The following is a 16,115-nucleotide window of genomic DNA, read 5'->3' on the forward strand; positions in this document are numbered from 1 at the left end:
GGGCCATCCGTAGGCAGACATCTGACGGACCCCTCGTCCCCTAATCCCCCAAGCCAAGCCAGACACATGGGTCCTGGGGTCAGAGTTTTAATCCTGGGAAAAAGAATCTGACCGCTGGGCCATGCCCTGGGACTGGCCCGCTGGTCCCTGGTGTGTCCGAATCAGTGCTCCAGTGCCCGCCTCTTCTCCAGCTTCTTCTGTAGCTCTGCCGTCATGTCTGCCAGCCCTGGGGGTTCAGGACCGGGAGCTGCGGCTGGCTCAGGGATCCCCAGTCCATGCCCAGCACCCTGACAGCCACCCAGGACCAGCTACAGATTTGCAGGGCCCCATGTGACATGATAGTGTGCTCGAAGGCATTAAGAATTTCAAGACAGAGACAGCAGAACCTTGAAAGGCAGGGTGCTTCGGAGTGTGGGGCCTTGTGTGACTGCACGGTCACACACCTGGGAAGCCCACCCCGCACTGACCCCGCAGACCCCTTACCGGCTGTGGGGAAGAGAGGCTGGGCTGAACTGACTGGCAGCTTCCTGGCCAAGCCACCATTAAAGACTTTGGGCTCTGGAAGAGAAGACAGATGAGGCCAGGTGTGGTGGCTTACGCCGGTAATCCCAGCATTTTGGGAGGCTGAGGTGGGTGGATCACTTGAGGTCAGGAGTTCGAGACCAGCCTGGGCAACATGGTGAAACCCCTTCTCTACTAAAAATACAAAAATTAGATGGACGTGGTGGCAGGTGCCTGTAATCCCAGCTACTTGGGAGGCTGAGGCAGGAGAATCACTTGAACCCGGCAGACAGAGGTTACAGTGAGCCGAGTTTGCGCCACTGCCTGGGCAACAGAGTGAGACTCCATCTCAAAACAAAAAACAACAACAATAAAGACAGATGAACCAGGCGCGGTGGCTCACGCCTGTAATCCCAGCACTTTGGGAGGCCGAGGTGGGCGGTTCACGAGGTCAGGAGATCGAGACCATCCTGGCTAACATGGTGAAACCCCGTCTCTATTAAAAATACAAAAAAAAAAATTAGCCGGGCGTGGTGGCGGGCGCCTGCAGTCCCAGCTACCGGGGAGGCTGAGGCAGGAGAATGGCGTGAACCCAGGAGGCGGAGCTTGCAGTGAGCCAAGATTGCGCCACTGCACTCCAGCCTGGGCGACAGAGTGAGACTCCGTCTCAAAAAAAAAAAAAAAGATGAGGGCTGAGGCTGGCCTGCCATCAGGTGAGGGTGGGATTTGGGGGGACCCCAACCTGGCTTGGGTCCAACGGGTGGCTTTGGAAGCTTGGCAGGAGGCTTTGGCAACTTCTTTGGCTTCAGGATGACTGGCCGACTAGAGGAAGCCACTGCGTGAACAAAAGTGTAACGTGTCACATCAGCTGTTAACCTGATTCCCCAGCCCCCAGCTCTCAAGAGCTCTGTTCCCCACTCACCGTCTTGGTTCTCATAGTCAACAGCTGGGGCATCTCCAATGGGGGTCACGTAGTTCTCTTCCTGGTTCGGTAGTGGGGGCAGTGGGGGTAACATGGGCAGCTTGTCCTGGCTGGACACAGGCACAGACGCAGGTGACAGCGGCTTGGGGCCACCTGTGCAGGGTGCAGGACCTGATGGGGAAAGGTGGTCACTGTCAAGACCCACGTCATACAGGGACACCTGGCAGGTGGGGGGGGGGGGGTCTGTGTGCATGCCTGGAGACAGGCATGTGTCCCTGTGTGTCTGTGTGTGTGCCCATGTATAAGTCTGTGTCTGGGCCGGGTGCGGTGGCTCACGCTTGTAATCCCAGCACTTTGTGAGGCTGGGGTGGGCGGATCACCTGAGGTCAGGGGTTCAAGACCAGCCTGGCCAATATGGTGAAACCCTGTCTCTACTAAAAATACAAAAATTAGCTTGGCGTGGTGGCAGGCTCCTGTAATCGCAGCTACTCGGGGCTGAAGCAGGAGAATCGCTTGAACCTGGGAGGGAGAGGTTGCAGTGAGCCGAGATTGCACCACTGCACTCCAGCCTGGGTGACAGAGCGAGACTCCGTCTCAAAAAAAAAAAAAAAAAAAAGGTCTGTCTTTGTGTGGCATACACATGTACACTAATTGAATCTGGATAAGTTAAATCAAAGTGCAAGGTTTGTACACACACGCCTGTTGTGTGTATACGTGTGTGACTGCACGCCTGCTGAGGTAGCTGCTTTAGTCCTTGTCTACATGAGTGCGTTTTGCCCATGTATCTACATGTGTCCGATTTTGTGCCTGTGCATGGACGCGTCTGCATTTATGTGTACACATGTGATTGTGGCATGAGACAGGTGTATCTGTGCTACATAGCATATATATGTGACTGGAATTGGGGGACACATGTATTTATGCATGTGTGGATCTGTTGTGCCCACACAAGTGTGTGTCACCTTCTGGCTAGGCAGGTGGCCACAGTTCATGGATCATGCATGTGTGATGTGTGTGTGGATGTGGCACTTGGGGGTCCTTGCATACACCCAGCCCAGGGAAGACCAGACAACCCACGCTACATTCCTTTCTAGTGTGTTCTCTGCCTCCTCTTCCCACTCCATAAACAGGACCGATTTCCACCTCTTTCCCAACACCCACCCGGATTCCCGGTCCCTGGGGGGCTACTGCTTCTCCGGGTGTACCCTCTGACCCCTCAATGCCCATTTCTACCTAAGAAGATCCTTTGGGACCATCTGCAAAGACCCACTCTTCTGAGAAGCTTTCCCTGCTCTGCCCCCATCTTCTCCCGAACTCTAGGCACCTCCCCCGAGCCCAGGTGTTTCCTCCACCCCAAATTCAACTCTACAGGATGAGAGTGTCTGTGTTTAGCTCTGTCCCAAGCTGGGACCCCTGCCCCTTCCCCCCCACACACACCCTGACGGCAGGGTCTGAGTCATTTCTGTCCCTGCAACTTTGGGAACAACATCAGATACAAGAGGTGCAGCCACCAAAGTGACTGAGGGGGCGTGGCTGAATGCGGGGTCCTCGATCCCTCCCACCTCGGCCCGCGGGAAGGGGGCGTCACCTGGGCCCGGGGCGGAGGGCGCCACCCACACATTCTCGCCATTCTCCTTATCGGCTTCCACGTAGCCTGGAACAGAGAGGGCGGCCTGGAGGAAGCGCGGTGGCCAGGGGCGGCCCGGTCCGTCCGAGCGGGGGCGGGAGAGGTGAGGACTGGGCCCCCGAACTCCCCGAAGGCGCACCCACCTAGCACCTTCTCGTAGTCCTCGTCTAACAGGAATGGCACCAGCGCCTTTTTGGTGTGCGACACGAAATAGTTGACCACGGCGTCCAGGGAGGTGCAAGAGAACTGGGGGCAGATCGGGGAGCGGTCAGGCTGCTGGAGAAGGGACGCGGACCCCACAAAGGCACTTCTAGGGACTCTGGCCCAACGCTCACCGGCTCTTCCACATCGATCACGTACTTGGGGCCCTCCCGCTTCACCTTGTAATGCCGGACCACGTGCGTCCTGCACCAGGATAAACCGAGTGAGTGGCTGGCTCAGCCCAGGCTCCCACACCGCCCCCCAGGGAAGGCCCCGCCCCAACTCCAGGCTCCGCCCCCAATAGAAACAGGTCCGTACTGGCTCCGCCCCCACAGAAGGCCCCGCCACTGACTGGTTCCACCCCATAAAGGACCTAAGCCCCCCTGACCTCCCGGAGAACTGACTGCCCGATCCCAGCACTGCTTCCAGCGGGGAGCAGGCCCGACCGACCCACCCCCACAGAAGACCCCACCTCTAGTCTTGGCACCACCTCCAGGGAGGGACCAGGCCAGACTGACAACACCCTAGGAAAGGTCAGCCCCTAATTCTGGCACCGCGCTTAGGGAGAACCAGGCCCTAAAGACCCCGCCCCAGGTAGGCCCCACCCCCTGTAATGGCTCCACCCCCAGGCACCGACTCTACCTTCTACACCGCCTTGCCCAACCCGGGACTGGGCTTGAGAATTTGGCATAAGGCTCTGACTTCGCCCCCAGGGTGGCTCCGCCTCCATAGCCCTACTCAACTTCCAAAAAGGATCACGGCCATGACTTTCCCCATAGATCCTGACTCTGCCCAAAGAGCCCATTCCCACCCCTGGATTTGACTTCATCCCCTCCAGTGGCCCAGACCTGGGCCCTGCGTACCTGACGTTCCGGAGAAGCCGACCCTAACCCAGGAGTCTGACTCCACCTACAGGGAGTCCCAGCTCCTAACCCAAGACCTGGCTCTTCCTGCAAAGGAGTCGGCCTGGGCTCTACCTTCTTCCCTAGGCATTAACCCCATACCTGGGGCAACGCCAGCCTCAGGATCCCAGGCCCCCGGAGCTCTGATCCCGCCCCCAGCCCTCCCTGCCCAGCTCTGACTCCGCCCCCATGCTCCCCTGCCTAGCATTGACTCCACCCGCCCCCAGCCCGCCCAGCCCAGCTCTGACTCCGCCCCAACACGCCCAGTGTAGCTCTGACTCCGCCACCAGTGTACGCTGCTCAGCTCTGACTCCACCCCCGCCAGCCCGCCCAGCCCAGCTCTGACTCCTCCCCCAGCCCGCCCATCCCAGCTCTGACTCCTCCCCCAGCCCGCCCATCCCAGCTCTGACTCCTCCCCCAATCCGCCCAGCTCAGCTCTGGCTCCGTCCCCCAGCCCGCCCATCCCAGCTCTGACTCCTCCCCCAATCCGCCCAGCTCAGCTCTGGCTCCGTCCCCTGGCCTACCCACTAGCGGGTCGGGCTCCGCCCCTGCTTCTGACCACGCCCCGGCGCCCACCCTCCTTCCACCCTCCTCCCACCCACGGCTCCCGAGACGCGCATGCGCACCCATTGTGCATCTGCCGCGTGGTGACCGACACGCCGTCAGCGCCGTCCCCGCTGGGCCGCAGCAGCAGGTTCCCGCACTCGGGGTAGCGCTCCAGGAGCAGTTGTGCCTCCAGCCGGCTCACCTTCAGGAAGCACCTGTGGCGGGCCGCGTCACCCACTCGGGACCCGGGAGACCAAGTCCGCTCTTCCGCACGTAAACCCCGCCTCCTCTGAGACCCAGCCCCATCCCCATCCCCTAGGCCCAGGAGACCCTGCCCTGCTCTCCAGACCCAGGCCCCTCCCACGGAGACCTAGTCCGGCCTTCCAGGCTCCTAGTTTTTGTGTGTTTTTTTTTTTTTGAGACAGGATTTCGCTCTTGTTGCCCAGGCTGGAGTGCAATGGCGCGATCTCGGCTCACCGCAACCTCCGCCTCCCGGGTTCAAGCGATTCTCCTTCCTCAGCCTCCTGAGTAGCTGGGATTACAGGCATGCGCCACCAGGCCCGGCTAATTTTTGTATTTTTAGTAGAGACGGGATTTCTCCATGTTGGTCAGGCTGGTCTCGAACTCCCTACCTCAGGTGATCCGGCCGCCTCGGCCTCCCAAGGTGCTGGGATTACAGGCGTGAGCCACTGCATCTGGCCGGGTTTTTTGGGTTTTTTTTTCTTTAGAGATGGGGTCTCGCTATGTTGCCCAGGCTGGGTCTTGAACTGGGTAAAAGCAATCCTCCCGCCTCGACCTCCCAAAACGCTGAGATGACAGGCGCGAGCCACCGCGGCCAGCCAGGCTCTTAATTCTGGCCCCAGAGATGCAGCTCCAACCCCTAGGGAGACCCAGCCCTGCCTTGTAGGCACCTAGAGCCTCCCCTGGAGATCCTGTCCCGCCCTCCAAACACCTAGACCTTCCTGGAGGCCCTGCCCGCCTCCCTAATCACCAAGAACCGCGCACAAAGACGATGCTCCGCCCCCCATCCAGGCCCCGCCTCTAGGGTCCCGGCTACCCTCTCCGACAAATAACTCCTCCCCGGAGACGAAGCATCACCTTCTAGACACCTAAACTGACCACCCCCAGACCCTGTCCCCACTCCTCAGGCCTAGGCCCCGCCTCTGAAGACCCTTCCAGTCCCCTAGGCCCCTAGACCCGCTCCTGGAGATCCTGCCCTGCCTCCCAGCATGGGCCATAACTTCCCCTCCCCCTCCCCCAACCCCCAGCCCCAATGCAGTCCTCATGCAAAATCCAAGACCCAACTCCAGGGGACCCAACTCACCGCCCACCCTCAGCCACACACCCACCTCCCGTCCCCATCCTGCAGCCCCTCGGGACAGGCGGGACACTCACGAGGGTGTCTCCAGTGCACGGCGCGCCTCCTCTTTGGCCAAGACTTCAGACATCATGTATAGGTGCCCAGGAAGCAGGGTCAAGTCGGTCGGGACACGGAGCTGAGGGGCGATCGAGGGACAGTGACTGCACCTGGCCGGCCGGGAATGGACGGCTGTGCCCAAGTCACAGAGTGGCAAATTGAGGCCAGAGCTCAGAACAATGAACTCTGACACCTTAGGGGGCAAAGAGGGCTTCGAGGGGGTTGCAGAGGAGTGTTGAATGAGAGTAGATGCTGGGGCCAGGTGTGGTGGCTCACGCCTGTAATTCCAGCACTTTGGGAGGCCGAGGCGGGCAGATCACCTGAGGTTAGGAGTTCGAGACCAACCTGGGCAACATGGCAAAACCCCATTTGTACTAAAAATACAAAAAATTAGCCGGGCGTGGTGGCAGACACCTGTAATCTCAGCTACTCGGGAGGCTGGGGCAGGAGAATCACTTGAACCTGGAAAGGCGGAGGCTGCAGTGAGCCGAGATCACGCCATTGCACTCCAGCCTGGGTGACAGAGTGAGACTCCGTTCCCCACTCCCCCACCCCACCAAAAAAAAAAAAAAAGAGTAGATGCTGGAATCTAGGGTCTCAAAGTAAAGTCTGCAGGGGCCAGGCAGGTCTCAAACTCAATGGCCTGCCAGGGTGAGGCAGGAAACAGGTAAATCAGAGGGAAATCAGGAAGGTAGACTAAAATTTCCGGTTGATAAATGATGTCAGCTAATTTTTTTTTTTTTTTTTTTTGAGACGGAGTTTAGTTCTGTCACCAAGCTGGAGTGCAGTGGCGATCTTGGCTCACTGCAAGCTCCGACTCCCGGGTTCAAGCAATTCTCCTCCCTCAGCCTCCCGAGTAGCTGGAATTACAGGCTCCCGCCACCACACCCAGCTAATTTTTGTATTTTTAGTAGAGACAGGGTTTCACTGTGTTGGCCAGGATGGTCTTGATCTCCTGACCTCGTGATCCGCCAGCCTTGGCCTCCCAAAGTGCTGGGATTACAGGCGTGAGCCACCGCTCCTGGCGGATGTCAGCTAATTTTTAAAAATTTAGCACTCTGTGGTTGGACATGGTGGCTCACATCTATAATCCCATCACTTTGGGAGGCGAAGGAGGGTGGATCGCTTGAGCACAGAAGTTGGAGACCAGCCCGGGCAACATAGTGAGACCCTGCTCTACAAAAAATTTTTAAATTAGTCAGATGTGGTAGTGTGTGTCTGTATCCCAGCTACTTGGGAGGCTGAGGCAGGAGGACTACTTGAGCCTGGGAGTTGGAGGCTGCAGTGAGCTATGATCACACCACTGCACTCCAGCCTGGGCAACAGAGACCCTGTCTCAAAAAAATAAAATAAGAAATACGGCTGGTCGCTGTGGCTCACGCCTGTAATCCCAGCACTTTGGGTGGCCAAGGCGGGTGGATGACTCAAGGTCAGGAGTTCGAGACCAGCCTGGCCAACAGGGTGAAACCCCATGTATACTAAAAATACAAAAATTAGCCAGGTGTGGTGGCGGACGCCTGTAATCCCAGCTACTTGGGAGGCTGAGGCACAAGAATTGCTTGAACCGGGGAGGCAGAAGTTGCAGTGAGCTGAGAACGCGCCATTGCACTCCAGCCTAGGCAACAGAGTGAGACTTAGTCTCAAAAAAATAAAATAAAATTTTGGCCAGGCACGGTGGCTCACGCCTGTAATCCCAGCACTTTGGGAGGTTGAGGCGGGCGGATCACGAGGTCAGGAGACAGAGACCATCCTGGCTAACACGGTGAAACCCCGTCTCTACTGAAAATACAAAAAAATTAGCCGGGCATGGTGGCGGGTGCCTGTAGTCCCAGCTACTCGGGAGGCTGAGGCAGGAGAATGGTGTGAACCTGGGAGGCGGAGCTTGCAGTGAGCGGAGATCGCGCCACTGCACTTCAGCCTGGGCGACAGAGCGAGACTCCGTCTCAAAAAAAAAAAAAAAGAAAGAAAAAGGAGGCTTTTTGAGGAGATCTGGAGAATGGGAGAGAGGGCGCAGAGAGCCACTACTCTTACCTCCACCACCGTTAAGATGAAGCCTTTCCACATTTCCCGACACTCCAAGGTCTCTACCTAGCAACAAAAGAAAGGAAAGAATCCATGTCAGTGAGCCTCAGTCTACTCATCAATGAAACTGGACTAGGGAAGAGTCCCTGCTTCAAAGGACTGTTTTCTTTTTTCTTTTTCTTCTTCTTTTTTTTTTGAGACGGAGTCTCATTCTTCTGTCGCCCAGGCTGGAGTGCAGTGGCGCGATCTCAGCTCACTGCAACCTCCACCTCCCAGGTTCAAGTGATTCTCCTGCCTCAGCCTCCTGAGTAGCTGGGACTACAGGCATGCACCACCTCTCCCAGGTTTTTTTTTTTTTTTTTCTCTTAGACATGAGGGTCTCACTTTGTTGCCCAGGCTGGTCTTGAACTCCTGGGCTCAAGCTATCCTTCTGCCTTGGCAACCCAAAGTGCTCAGATTACAGGCGTGAGCCACCATGCCTGGCTGATACTATGATTTTTGATGTTATTATATCAACATTTGAAAAACATAGATGAGGCTGGATGCAGTGGCTCACTCACGCCTGTAATCCCAGCACTTTGGGAGGTCGAGGCGGGAGGATCACTTGAGCCTAGGGGTTCAAGACCAGACTGGGTAACATAGCGAGCCCCCGTCTCTACAAAAAATAAAATATTAGCCAGGCATAGTGGCATGTGCTTGGCTGAGGTAGGAGGATTGCTTGAGCCTGGGAGGTCGAGGCTGCAGTGAGCTATGATCTCACTACTGTACTCTAGCCTGGGCAACAAGCAAGACCCTGTCTCAAAATAAAATAATAGAAAAACATAGATCAGCTGCCAGACCTCTCATGCTCTAAACCCTCCCATAGGCCAGCCACCGTGACTCACGCCTGTAATCCCAGCACTTTGGGAGGCCTAGGTGGGCGGATCACTTGAGGTCAGGAGTTCGAGACCAGCCTGGCCAACATGGTGAAACCCCATCTCTACTAAAAATACAAAAATTAGCGTCACGTGGTGGCACACGCCTATAATCCCAGCTAGTCAGGAGGCTGAGGCAGGAGAATCACTTAAACCCGGGAGGCAGAGGTTGTAGTGAGCCAAGATTGTGCCACTGCACTCCAGCCTGGGCGATAAGAGCGAAACTGTCTCAAAAAAATAAAAAATAAACCCTCGGCTGGGCGCGGTGGCTCACGCCTATAATTCCAGCAGTTTGGGAAGCCAAGGTGGGTGGATCAACTGAGGTCAGGAGTTCGAGACCAGCATGGCCAACATGGTGAAACCCCGTCTCTACTAAAGATTCAAAAAATTAGCCAGGAGTGGTTGTGCGTGCCTGTAATCCCAGCTACTCGGGAGGCTGAGGCAGGAGAATCACTTGAACCTGGGAGGCAGAGGTTGCAGTGAGCCAAGATCTTGCCATTGCACTCCAGCCTGGGTGACAGGGCGAGACTTGGTCTCAAAAAAAAAGATAATAAAATAAACCCTCCCATAGCACCCAGCTCCTTTGGGGTCAAGATCTAAGTCTTACCCAGGACCCACAGGGCCCTGTACTACCTGCCCCTTCGTGGTTGGCACAATGGAGGGTAGGAGCATTTGAGCATCGTCTGCCAGCACCGCCCCTCCGCACCCCTCCACCAAGGGGCCTACCTTGAACTTGATCTCCTGATTCCGGAGGATCAGGCTGAAGTGGGTGCCAGGGTCATGTGAGCTTCCCCGGGGAATCTCATCTTTGAGTTTCTCAAATGCTCCCAGGTTGAGCTTCTCCACGTGCTGGGGGCACAGAAGCAGGGGGTCTGGGCACCAGTTCCTTGGCCTCCAGGCCCCCTGGATGATGTAGCAGCCACCTTGACCACACCATCCACATTGTCTGCTTGGTCTCTGGGGTCAAGGGAAGGCCTGCTCTGGAGCCTCCATTCCCATCCTTACCTGGAAGTCCCGATTGCTATTGTAGAAATAAATGGTGAGACCCTGGAGGCCTGCCCAGAACTTCTTGTAGTCCTAGGGACCAGAGGTGCAGAAAGAAGAGGTGAGCGGCCAAGCTGAGTGCCTCTTATATACTCAGTCCTGCCTTGGGGCCTTTGCACTGGTTGTGCTCTCCGCCCCACGCTGCCCCCACATCTTTATCACCTCCCGCCTTGAGTTTCTGATCAAATGTTGCCTTCTTAGGGAGATCCCATGACCCAGCTTCTGGGTATCTGTTTTCCTCTGAGAAAGGACCAGAAGGAACCTTGATGTGATGAGGGATTCAGAGCAACCCCCGCCCATCTATAGAGATGGGGGCTCTAGGGGTAAGTTAACTAACTGGTTTAATGGTGTCCCATCCATCTTCCATCATCCAGCTACGCACTAGCCATCTATCATCCATCTGTCCATCCGCCCACCCACCCATCCACATATCCATCCATCCAATTATTCATCCATCCACCCACCCATCTATCCACCTACCATTCACCCATCCACTCATCCATTCGTCTATCTATCCATCCACCCACCATCCACCCACTCACCCATCCATCCATCACCCCCATCCATTCATCTATCCATCCACCCACCATCCATCATCCATCCATCCACTCATTCATCAATACATACCTCACCCAGCATCCATCCAGTCATCCATCCACCCACACATCCATCTGTCCACCCATCCATCCACCCATCCATCCATCCCTCCATCATCCATCCATTCACCCCCCGTCCATCATCCATCCACCCACTCATCCATCCATCCATCCATCCATCCCTCCATCATCCATCCATCCACTCACTCATCCATCCACCCACTCATCCATCCATACATACATACATCCACTCATCTATCAATGCATCCCTCCATCATCCATCCACCTACTCATCCATCCATCATCCATCCATGCATTCATCCATTCACCATCTACCCACCCACGCATCTGCCCGTTCATCCATCCATACATCCATCCACTCATCCATCCATACATCCCTCCATCATGCATCCACCTATTCATCCATCTATCATCCATCCATCATCCACCCACCCACCCATCTGCCCACTCATCCATCCATCCACTCACCCATCCATCCATCCACCCACTTGTATATGCACTTATCCATCCACCCACACATCCTCTCAGCCACCATCAAGCCCACATTTATTCACCAAGCCTCCACTCATCCCCCCATCTACCCATCCACCTGTCCCTCCATAGACACATGCACAGATACACACATGCATTTACCTAACATTTACTGAAGGCTTTTTATGTGCCAGCCCTGCTCCAGGCACTGGGACTAGAGCAATACAGGATTAAACAGCGTATTGCTTCATTATGTACCCACGATGTGCTGTTGGGCAAGTTATTTGAGTTGTCGTTGTCTGTTTCCCCAGCTGTAAAATGGTGATAATAATGGTGCCAACTCTGGAGGATCTCATGAGAATTAGGTGACTTTCCACATGGGAAGCACCGGGGCCTGCGTTGAGTCAAGTCCTCAACATGTGAACTGTGACTACAGCCCTAACTCCCTATTTCAGAAGACAGAAAACTAAGGTTCAAAGATTAAGTCACTTGCATAAGGCCTGGGAGTAAGGAAAGTGTGGAGCCGGGATTAGAACCTGGCTGGGTCTTCTGAATTTGGGCCCATAATCTTTTTTGTTTTGTTTTGTTTTTAAGAGACAGAGTCTTGCTCTGTCACCCAGGCTAGAGTGCAGTGGTGCGATCTCGGCTCACTGCAAACCTCCACCTCCCGGTTCAAGCAATTCTCCTGCCTCAGCTTCTCAAGTAGCTGGGACTACAAGTGCACACCACCACATCCAGCTAATTTTTGTATTTTTTAGTAGAGATGGGGTTTCACTATATGTTGGCCAGGCTAGTCTTGAACTCCTGACCTCAAGTGATCCGCTGGCCTCGGCCTCCCAAAGTGTTGGGATTACAGGCGTGAGCCACTGCACACAGCCTTTTTTTTTTTTTTTTGAGACAGAGTCTCACTCTGTCACCCAGGCTGAAGTGCAGTCGCACCATCTCAGCTCACTGCAACCCCCCTGCCCCGGTTCAAGCAATTCTCCTGCCTCAGCCTCCCAAGTAGCTGGGATTACAGGCGCATACCACCACGCCCAGCTAATTTTTGTATTTTTAGTAGAGATGGGGTTTCACCATGTGGCCAGGCTTGTCTTGAATTCCTGACCTCAAGTGATCCTCCCACCTTGGCCTCCCAAAGTGTTGGATTACAGGCGTGAGCCACCACGCCGGCCCCCATTATCTTTCTTTCTTTTTTTTTTTTTTGAGAGCAGTCTTGTCCCCCAGGTTTGAGCGCAATGGCTTGATCTCGACTCACTGCAACCTTCGCCTCTTGGGTTCAAATGATTCTCCTGCCTCTGCCTCCCAAGTAGCTGGGATTAAGGTGCCTGGCACCATGCTCGGCTAATTTTTGTACTTTTTAGTAGAGATGAGGTTTCACCATGTTGGCCAGGTTGGTCTTCAACTCGTGACCTCAGGTGATCCGCCTGCCTCGGCCTCCCAAAGTGCTGGGATTACAGGCGTGAGCCACGAGCCCGGCCTCCCCATGATCTTTCTTAACCGCAGTGATCTACTGCCTCTGAAGGGTTTGTTGGGAGTATTTGGATGTATGGAGGTAGAAGGAAAGTCCACTCCACTACAGGTAAGGGAACCTCAGGGGCAGAGGCGGGGACATAGGCAGGGAGGAGCTGGGGGTGTTTGTTTTGATCTGTATCAGAAAATGAGGCAGGCGTGGTGGCTCACACCTCTAATCCCAGCATTTTGGGAGGCTGAGGCAGGAGGATCACTTAAGGCCAGGAGTTTAAGACCAGCCTGGGCAACATAGCAAGACCCTATCTTTTTTTTTTTTTTTTTGAGACGGAGTCTCGCTCTGTTGCCAGGCTGGAGTGCAGTGGCACGATCTTGGCTCACTGCAACCTCTGCCTCCCAGGTTCAAGTGATTCTCCTGCCTCAGCCTCCAGAGTAGCTGGGATCACAGGCACGCACCACCACGCCCGGCTAATCTTTGTATTTTTAGTAGAGATGGGGTTTCACCATGTTGGCCAGGCCGGTCTCGAACTCCTGACTTCAGGTGATCCACCCGCCTCGGCCTCCCTAAATGCTGGGATTACAGGTGTGAGCCACTGCGCCTGGCCAGCAAGACCCCATCTTAAAAAAAAAAAAGGGTGGGTGCGGTGGCTCATGCCTGTAATCCCAGCACTTAGGGAGGCCGAGATGGGTGGATCACCTGAGGTCAAGAGTACAAGACCAGCCGAGCCAACATAATGAAACCCTGTCTTTACTAAAAATACAAAAATTAGGTGTGGTGGTGCGTGCCTGTAATCCCAGCAACTCGGGAGGCTGAGGCACAAGAATCACTTAATCGTTTGAACCTGGGAGGTGGAGGTTGCAGTGAGCCAAGACGGTGCCACTGCACTGCAGCCTGGGCGACAGAGTGAGACTCAGTCTCAAAAATAAATAAATAAATAAAAATTAGCCAGAAGAGGCGGTGCATGCCTGTGGTCCCACCTACTCAGGAGGCTGGGGCGGGAGGTTCACTTGAGCCCAGGAGTTTGAGGCTACAGTGAGCCATGATCGTGCCCCTGCGCTCCAGCCTGGGTGACAGAGCAACTCTGTCTCTAACAAAAAGAAAGAAAGAAAATGAATATGTGGCATGGGGAAGGAGAGGTAGGGCCTCACGGGGAACGGAGGGGCTGGGACTTTATTCTGAGGAAGACATAAGCACACACACACACACGCACGCACTGTCCATGGCAACTATCTGTCCTGTGGAATGTGGCCCCCACTAGCTCTTACTGTCCTCACATGTCACCTGTCCTGGCCAGCAGCTGAGGTTCACGGAGTTTGTCCTGGGCTGGCAGAGGGAGGAAGCTCGGGAGTCAGAGGACTCCCTGTTTCCAGGAGGAAGTCCCTGATCTTGTTTGTATTCAAGAGAGTGAATGAGAGACAAAAGCAAAGATTGAGACAAAGAGAGAGAGAGACTGAGACAGACATCGGGAGAGACAGACGGGGCCAGGGGGAGAGAAAGAGAAAAAGAAACCAAATTCAAAGACATACGGAGACAGAGACAGACGCACAGAGAGGCAGATGGCCGGAACCCACACCAGCCCCCCAGCACGTGTCCTGCCCCATCCAGCACCCACCCTGCCCCCCTTGGCGAGTGGGGAGACTGGGACTCAGAGAGGTGCCACAGCTCCCCATGGTGGCCCAGCAGGGCCAGCCCCCGCCTCCCCACCTTACCCGGTCACAGGGCCCCTTCTTCTCTAGAAAGCTCTCATAGTAGTGTGAAGGCAGGACACCCTTAGGCTTGGGGACACGGGGTGGCCTCAGGGCAGAGGCCATGATGGGGCCAGGGTCTTCCGCCTGGCCTCTCCTTCCAGTGGGTGTCCCAGCTGGGCCGGGAAGCTGAGAAACAGGTTTCAGGGGAGTTTCCTCTGTCAGCCTGTCAACTCCCTCCCCTGCTAGGGTTGGGCAGAGGCTGAGCCCAGCAGGTCTAGTGATCCTAAGGAAATCCCCGCCTCTCCGGTGTGGAACTGAGAACGGAGAGAATGTATAAGTCTACTTGAATGGGAGAATAATCTTCGCTATATCTGCAAAGACAGAGACATGGTCTGTCTCTTCATTTATTTATTTATTTTTCCTATTTTGAGACAGAGTTTCACTCTTGCCCAGGCTGGACTGCAGTGGTATGATCTTGGCTCACTGCGACCTCTGCCTCCCGGGTTCAGAGACTGAGTCCAAGCTCAGTCTCCTGACTAGCTTGGATTGCAGGTGACTGCCACCACGCCTGGCTAATTTTTGTATTTGTGGTAGAGATGAGGTTTCACCATGTTGGCCCAGGCTGGTCTCGAACTCCTGACCCCAAGTTTTCTGCCCGCCTCAGCCTCCCAAACTGCTGAGATTACAGGCATGAGCCACTGCACCTGGCCCTTTCTCTCACTTTGATGGACCCGAATGATTACATTGGGCCCACCTGGATAATCCACGATAATCTCCCTATTTTAAAAGTCAGCTGACTAGCAACTTTGATTTCATTTGCAAGTTTTCTTTTTTAGATTGTGTCTCGTTCTGTTGTCGATGCTGGAGTGCAGTGGCACGATCATAGTTCACTGCAGCCCTGACCTCCCAATCTCAAGTGGTCCTCCTGCCTTAGCCACCCGAAGAGCTGGGACTATAGGTGGGCACCACCACACCCAGCTAATTTATTTTCCTTTTTTAAGGATGAGTTCTCACTATGTTGCCTAGGCTGGAGTACAGTGGGGCGATCATGAGTCACTGTAGCCTCGACTTTACAGGCTCAAGTGATCCTCCAGCCTCAGCCTCCAGAGTAGGTGATACTACAGTTGCACGCCACCACACCTGGCTAATTTTTTTTTTTTTCTTTTTTTTGAGACAGAATCTTGCTCTGTAGCCCAGGCTGGAGTGCAGTGGAGCGACCTTGGCTTACTGCAACCTCTGCCTCCCAGGTTCAAGCAATTCTCCTGCCTCAGCCTCCCGAGTAGCTGGGATTATAGGCGCGTGCCACCATGCCCAGCTAATTTTTTTGTATTTGTATTTTAGTAGAGATGGAGTTTCACTGTGTTAACCAGGATGGTCTTGATCTCCTGACCTTGTGATCTGCCTGCCTCGACCTCCCAAAGTGCTGGGATTATAGGCGTAAGCCACCGTGCCCAGCCCTCAGGCTGGTCTTGAACTCCTGGGCGCAAGTGATCCTCCAGTCTAGGCCTCCCAAAGTGCTGGGGTTACAGGTGTGTGCCACTGTGCCTGGCGTCTATCTTTAATCTTCAAATCCCTTTGCCATGTATCCTAACATATTCACAGATTCTGGGAATTAGGGCGTGGATATCTTTAAGAGACCATTATTCTGCCTACCACAGCTTGTTTAATATGGTGGACAATTGATTAATTTTGAATACTGAACCAGTCTTGGGTCCCTGGAGTAAACCCCACTTGTCATGGTGTATAATTCACTTTATATATTGTTGAATTCTACT

At 54.8% G+C, this 16,115-nt stretch overlaps 1 protein-coding gene across 3 annotated transcripts; it reads right to left on the bottom strand.

Moving 5' to 3' along the window:
* Positions 1-71: 71 nt before the first annotated feature.
* On the bottom strand, positions 72-14,583 carry STAP2 (signal transducing adaptor family member 2). Of its 3 annotated transcripts, XM_054462948.2 has the most exons (13): positions 14,362-14,582; positions 10,058-10,129; positions 9,779-9,901; positions 8,148-8,204; positions 6,095-6,195; positions 4,780-4,914; positions 3,386-3,455; positions 3,194-3,296; positions 3,012-3,077; positions 1,424-1,594; positions 1,244-1,336; positions 484-558; positions 72-226 (listed from the first exon to the last, which is right to left on the bottom strand). In XM_054462948.2, the coding sequence occupies exons 1-13, from the start codon at positions 14,461-14,463 to the stop codon at positions 162-164; spliced, it is 1,233 nt and encodes a 410-aa protein (XP_054318923.2). In that variant the 5' UTR covers positions 14,464-14,582; the 3' UTR covers positions 72-161. The 3 variants fall into 3 exon arrangements, with proteins under 3 accessions (XP_054318923.2, XP_054318924.2, XP_054318925.2); XM_054462949.2 differs by lacking the exon at positions 3,012-3,077 and having other exon boundaries at positions 78-226; positions 14,362-14,583; XM_054462950.2 differs by lacking the exon at positions 10,058-10,129 and having other exon boundaries at positions 78-226.
* Positions 14,584-16,115: the final 1,532 nt, after the last annotated feature.

This window comes from Pongo pygmaeus, chromosome 20 (assembly GCF_028885625.2).
Source record: "Pongo pygmaeus isolate AG05252 chromosome 20, NHGRI_mPonPyg2-v2.0_pri, whole genome shotgun sequence".
Classification (NCBI taxonomy): Eukaryota; Metazoa; Chordata; class Mammalia; order Primates; family Hominidae; genus Pongo; species Pongo pygmaeus.